Below are 6,000 nucleotides of genomic sequence, written 5' to 3'. Positions count from 1 at the left end.
CCCCGGGCGCCTCGCCAAGCCACGCGGCAGGCCACTGTCTGCACAGCTCCGGGCCGGGCGCGGGAGGAGCACAGGCTCCCACAGCAGCTCGAGGGTGGGGTGCCCGTCATGCCCAGGAGGTGGGAGCCTCACAGGCAAGGTCTGGTGCAGAGGACGCACCGGTCTGCTGGTGTGGCCTTGGCCAGGGGCTGACTCACAGCCTGCGTGGTGGGGGTGCAGTTCTGGGGAGGGCAGACCGCAGGCCTCACCTGTCAGTGACCCCTCTGTAAGGAACTGGACACCCAGCCTCAGAAGGGAGAAGCTGAGGTTTCCAGCTCGACCACCCTTCACACCTACTAGAAGATTCCAGAATCCCACGCTGCCCCTTGCTGAGCCCCAAAAGGACGTCTGGGGACAGCAGGCAGCTCTGCACCACCTCCGTCAACAGGGCACAAACCGAGGGGCTTGGAGCAGGGGAAGGAGGAGCTGCGGGAGGCCACCTGCCCCCAGGGCTGCCTCAGGTGGCCACGACTGCCCATCTGTGACACTCACTGTGCATGGGGCCCCGGGGCAGCTGAGCAGGCAGTGGTGGGACTGACGAGGCGGCCCTGTCTGCGTCTAGGCCCAACTCCCTGGGCCAAGCCCTCGGGAAAGAAGGGCCGCCACAGGCTTCAGACCAATCCCACAACTGGCCTGGGCACCACGGACCTCTGTTCAGAGAGCTGCAGGTGTGGAGCCACGGCACTGTGGCCAGCGGCTGAGACCTGCCCCTCGACTGCCCCACTGCCCCTCGACTGCCCCCTGGCCTGCGGAGACTGATGTCCCCTCCTGTTGGCCACAGTGGCCTTCCCATGGTGGGGATCAGCTGCGGGGAAGCAGGGTCATCCTGGCTCACCCCCTGGGGCTGCCCCACCCAGGGGCCACCCTTGTCCCTAATTCACAGGTGAGGGAGTCAAGACGGAGGCACGGGGAAGTGGCCTCAGCCCTGCGACCCCACAACCCGAGGCCTCAGCCATGACCCCGTCCCGTGGTCTGTACTCGTGTCCCCAGAGCCCCTCACTCAGGTCTCCTGTCACCAGAAGCAGCAGGGCCTGTCCACCTTGCGCTAGGTGGACAGCATGCAGGGCAGGGTTGTCTCCTCTGGATGCCCAAGTCTCCAGGACAAGCAAGAGGCCTGCGGCACAGCCAGCGGCATGAGTGTCACTCACCAAGACCCCGACAAGCGAGAAGCAGAAGGGACTGCCAGAGCCCGAGAGGCCCCATCCAGACCACACCCCATGCCCAGGGGTGACCGACAGGCCATGATGGGAAGGGGGCCCACACCTGAGATCCCAGCAGGAGGCTGAGGCAGGAGGATCACGAGTTCAAAGCCAGCCTCAGCAGCTCAGTGAGGCCCTGTCTCTAGATAAAATATAAAAGGGCTGGGGACAGGGCTCAGTGGTCAAGGCCCCTGGTACCAAAGATCTTTGTTTACAAGAGGGCACAGAGGCTGGAGGACAGCGGCCACCTGTCTCAGGACACCAGGCCCATGATTCCCACCCAGGAGGACTCTCCCGCTCCGCTGTCTGTCCTGAGGAGCAGGTGGGGAGGGCACTCACCTTTCCTTGAACTCGAGGAAGACCTTGGCCAGTGTGCTGCCCCCAGCCATCATGGACACGTCGATGGCCCTCAGGAGGCTGTGGTGCACCTTCATCAGGTCCTGGGGGGCGGGGGCAGTCAGTGCTCGAGGGGCCACCAGCTGCCTCAACACCTGAGACCGCGAGAGCTGTGCGTCCCACCCCACCAACCGCTGCCGCTTGCTAGAAGGTTCCACAGCAAGGCACAGGGAGGAGCAGAGCCCACCTAAGCCCATCCACAGCACAGGGACACCACCTGCCCACTTCAGCGCCAGGGACACTCAGTGGCCACCCAGAATAGCTCTGGTGCCAGAGGGGACGGTGCAGGCAGAGCAGTTTCCCAGCCGGGTCCTCGTGGCGCCCCGGTCCCAAAGGACTTCCAGCAGCCAGGACACTGCCACTGGCCAGGAGTAAGCCCCGCCGGGGCCCTCACCTCCAGGTTGATGAAGACGGCTGCCATGTCCACAGGGCTCAGCACCAGCCGCAGCGGGCCCATATAGTTCTGCAGGAGAGGCGTCCACGCTGAGCCCCAGCCCGGAGTACACCACCCGTCCAGGCCACCACCACCCAGAAGACCCTATCCAGGCCACTGCTGCCCGGAGGACACCACCCTGTCTAGGCCGCTGCTGCCCGGAGGACACTGCCCGGGTCCAGGACACTGCTGCATAGAGGATACTGCCCCTGTCCAGGCCACCATCACCCAGAGGACACTGCTCCTGTCCAGACCACTGCTGCCTGGAGGACACCGCCACTGTCTAGGCCTCAACCACCTGGAGCACACTGCCCTGTCCACCCAGAGGACACCACCCTGTCCAGGCCACCACCACCTGGAGGACAACACCACTGTCCAGGCCATCAATGCCCTGAGGACACCACCACTGTCCAGGCCTCAACCACCTGGAGGACACTGCCACTGCCCAGGCCTCGATCATCTGAAGGACATTGCCCCTGTCCAGGCTGCATCCACCTGAGAGGTGCTCAGTGCTCTGGGGACAGTGCACGGTGAGAGCCGCACAGGGACAGCAGGCAGCGGGCAGGATGGGGCCACAGTCCAAACACCAACGCTCTTGGCCTGAGCAGAGCCCCTTGGAGGCTAGAGTGGGGCCGACCTGGGGTCAAGGGGGCACCCAGCACTCCCCATTCAGGTGTCCACATCACAGCTGCACTGGACTTGAACCACAAGCAGAGAACAGCCCAGGGGACCCAAGTGTTTAAAGGTTTGTCCTGCCGGGCACGGTGGCCACGCCTGCATCCCAGCAGCTCGGGAGGCTGAGGAAGGAGTATCGCGAGTTCAAAGGCAGCCTCAGCAATTGGCCAGGCCCTACACAATTCAGTGAGGCCCATCTCTAGATAAAATATAAAGAAGGGCTGGGGGCCGGGGACACAGCTCAGCGGACAGAGCCTTGCCTCGCACGCACAAGGCCATGGGTTGGATCCCCAGCACACAAAAAAGCAATAAAGAAGGGCGGGAGACGTGGCTCAGTGGCTAAGCGCCCCTGGGCAAGTCCCAGTGCCAACAATAAAGGTTGGCCTTCACACATGTCTTGGGCAGATGGGCAGCTGCATGTCAGGGAAATGCCCTGAACCAGGACACTGGGCACCACCAGGAGGCCCCAGTGGACAATGACCGGCTGCTCAGGCAGGCTCAGGGTCTGTGCCCATATCAAGGCCCACCACGCTCCAGTGCAGGGTGCTCCCGGCCACGCGGGGTGGAGCTTCTGCCTCCCACGGCAGAGGGGGAGGCCAAGGAACCTCCGGACAGCGCCCTGGTGAGGGAGCGCAGAGGGAGCTCAGCACATGCAGGCCGTAAGTCACCGCCACGCCCAGGTCGGCTGAAAGACGAACCATGCGGGACAGGGTGGAGAGGGGACAGGGGAGGCAGGACAGCCTTCCTCTGGGGCAGGGACACCTGATGGCAAAGCAGAGGGGGTCAGCCCTCAACATCCTATAACAGCTGGCCCTTCCCCACCTCGTGACCTAGAACACTGCTGTCACCCAGTGGCCAGGGCAGGGCCCACCTTCTCAATGTCCTCCAGGGTCCGGCAGTACTTGGCCTCGGTCTCATGGATCTCCAGCAGGCAACAGCTCCTCTTGTCATCCTCCGTCATGCCCATTTTCTGGGGAGGACACAGATGTGAGCCAGGGGCCCACCCAGCCACCCACAGGTTGTGCACCTGCACGGTTCGGCCCTAGGCCACCTGTCCCACACCACAGGGGGACATCTGCTCGGGTCTGGCCACGAGGTCAGCAAGTATAAAGGGAGGGGAGGCAGAGGGCGCTTAAACTCTTCTCGTTGTGAAGTGAGGCACAGGGACAAAAGGGGTGACGAGGGTCAGCGCCAAGCAATGTGCAGAGGCTCCCAGACCCCAGCCTCTGCTCCTGAGCCTGGACCTCCATCAGCAGGACCTCGGCCTCGGTGGGGCCTCTGCACACACAGGAGACGCACGCCAGGTCCCTGCTGCACCCGCCTGTCCACAGGACACTGAGCTCGTCCCTGGGACCCCAGCCACTGAGCCAGCTTCCTGGTACCAACTGCCCCCCAGGGCTGGCCTCCCCTGGGTGCCCACTGTTCTCCAATCAGGGAGTCTGACCTGACAGCCCATTGGCAGGGTCACCAGGGACCACACCTTTGCGTCAGGGCCCAGCCCTGCTTCCTGGAAAACATGGAGGCAGCCTGGCCCGGGACACTGCCTGGTCACAGGTGGGGTGAGGCAGCGGCCAGGGCCACTGTGGGGCCACCACGTTCTCTAGGTTCTTTTAGACCTAAGGAGCCATATTTGCCTGGAAGTTCCTGGAGGCATGGTGCTGTGGCTTGTGCCTGGCCATCTGCACTCAGGTAGGCAAAAATGCCTCCCCTGACCTCCAAGGAACCCTTGAGGTCCCCCCACACTGCAGGGTGCAGCACCCAAAGCAATGCGCACACTGGGCACAGGGGGAGGTGAGAGTTCACTGTGACTTGGGCTTCGTGGAAAGTACCGAGGTCCGGGACTCATTGAGGCCACGTGTGCCCAACAGCATCTGCCTGGCAGGGGCTCCCAGGAGACTGCCGCCTGCCTCCCCTTACCGCCACTTACCTGCATGTACCTGATCTGAGAGCATGGAAGGTAAGCGAGAGAGGAAGCCGTCAGCAGAGCCCACTGTGCGCACCCTCAGCTGCCTTTGTAGGCCAGATGCCCACCCACTGTCAGCCGGCAGCCACAGGGCTCCTGTCTAGGCCTTCCTGTGGGGCTGGCAGGGAACAGCATGGGGACCCACATGCCACCACAGTGTCCTACACCCGGGCTCTGACCATGGCACCTGTCTTCTTCTGGAGACATCGCCATCCCACTACTCAGCCTGGACGGCTCCGCCGTGATGGGACGTGATAGAACCAGGGGGTTCCCTGCCTGGAGGGACTGGACTCCACAGCTCGGGAGTGTGCAGGTCCAGTGCCAGGCGTTCAATGCCAGCGGGCTGCTGGACAGGGCAAACAGACCCTGCCCACCAGGGTCTGCAAGCAACCCTGTGTCCTGACACTGGTGCTTCAGGACCAGGGACAGCAGCGGGCTCCAGGAAGACCCTATGGTCTCCAGTCAAGAAAGAATGGGGCTATCTTATGGGGTTCACAGAGAGCATTTGCCTGGCCTGGGTGGGGCCTTCAGATAACCCCCAGACCCACACCTGTCTGCTCCCACTGACCCCCAGGGCGCCCAGACTGCCAATGACGGGGACCAGCACGGCCCCACAGCCAGACCCCAGTCAGCCACGTCCCACAGCCAGGCCCCACAGCCATGTCCCACAGCCAGGCCCCACAGCCATGTCCCACAGCCAGGCCCCACAGCCAGGCCCCACAGCCAGGCCCCACAGCCAGGCCCCATGAGCCAATCCAGAAGCTGTCGGGATTCACAGGTGGTTTGGGGCCAGCTCTGGGGACAGAGAGGGCCACCGTCTCCAGAGAGTGCCCTGGCAGTGGTGGGGAGGTACCCCTCCAGGTGCCCGGGGCCGTGTGAGAAGCCAGTTCTGAAGCATAGAGCTTGGGCTGTGGGTGCCCTGCCCAGCTCCCAGCCCTCCCCAGGGCCACAGTAAGGCACCCCCAGCCCAGAAAAGGCCTCTCCGAGGCCTGGGGTCTCCCTGCTGTGTCCTGCCACGGGCTGGCGGCTCCTGCACGGAGGCAGAACACTGGTATCTGCTTTTGAGGAGCTCCCATTCCTTCAGGGAAGTTAGTTAATCAAAGCTTCCACAGTGGGCAAGTGGCACCGTGCCCGGCCTGCAGGAGCTGAGGTCCCAGGGGGCGGTGGCCTGCAGGCCCTCATCTCCCCACCCCGCCAGGCGGACCCGCCTTCCACACAGCAGCTGTGGGCCATAAAACCCCACTGGAGCAGATCTGCGTCCAGGAGATGATGAGCCAACGCCTGGGGGAAATTAA

General features: G+C 63.8%; 1 protein-coding gene across 3 annotated transcripts in view; it reads right to left on the bottom strand.

Annotated features, from left to right (window-relative positions):
- Positions 1–6,000, bottom strand: part of Vav2 (vav guanine nucleotide exchange factor 2) — a 156,622-nt gene that overhangs the window by 29,793 nt on the left and 120,829 nt on the right. For all 3 annotated transcript variants that reach the window (XM_077108775.1, XM_077108777.1, XM_077108776.1), the window contains exons 6-8: positions 3,614–3,712; positions 2,029–2,097; positions 1,578–1,678 (exon numbers count right to left, since the gene is read on the bottom strand). In XM_077108775.1, the coding sequence (XP_076964890.1) occupies positions 1,578–1,678; positions 2,029–2,097; positions 3,614–3,712 (269 nt within the window). The remainder of the gene's footprint in view (positions 1–1,577; positions 1,679–2,028; positions 2,098–3,613; positions 3,713–6,000) is intronic.

This window comes from Callospermophilus lateralis, chromosome 2 (assembly GCF_048772815.1).
Source record: "Callospermophilus lateralis isolate mCalLat2 chromosome 2, mCalLat2.hap1, whole genome shotgun sequence".
Lineage (NCBI taxonomy): Eukaryota > Metazoa > Chordata > Mammalia > Rodentia > Sciuridae > Callospermophilus > Callospermophilus lateralis.
This window is presented reverse-complemented; position numbering and strand designations above follow the sequence as displayed.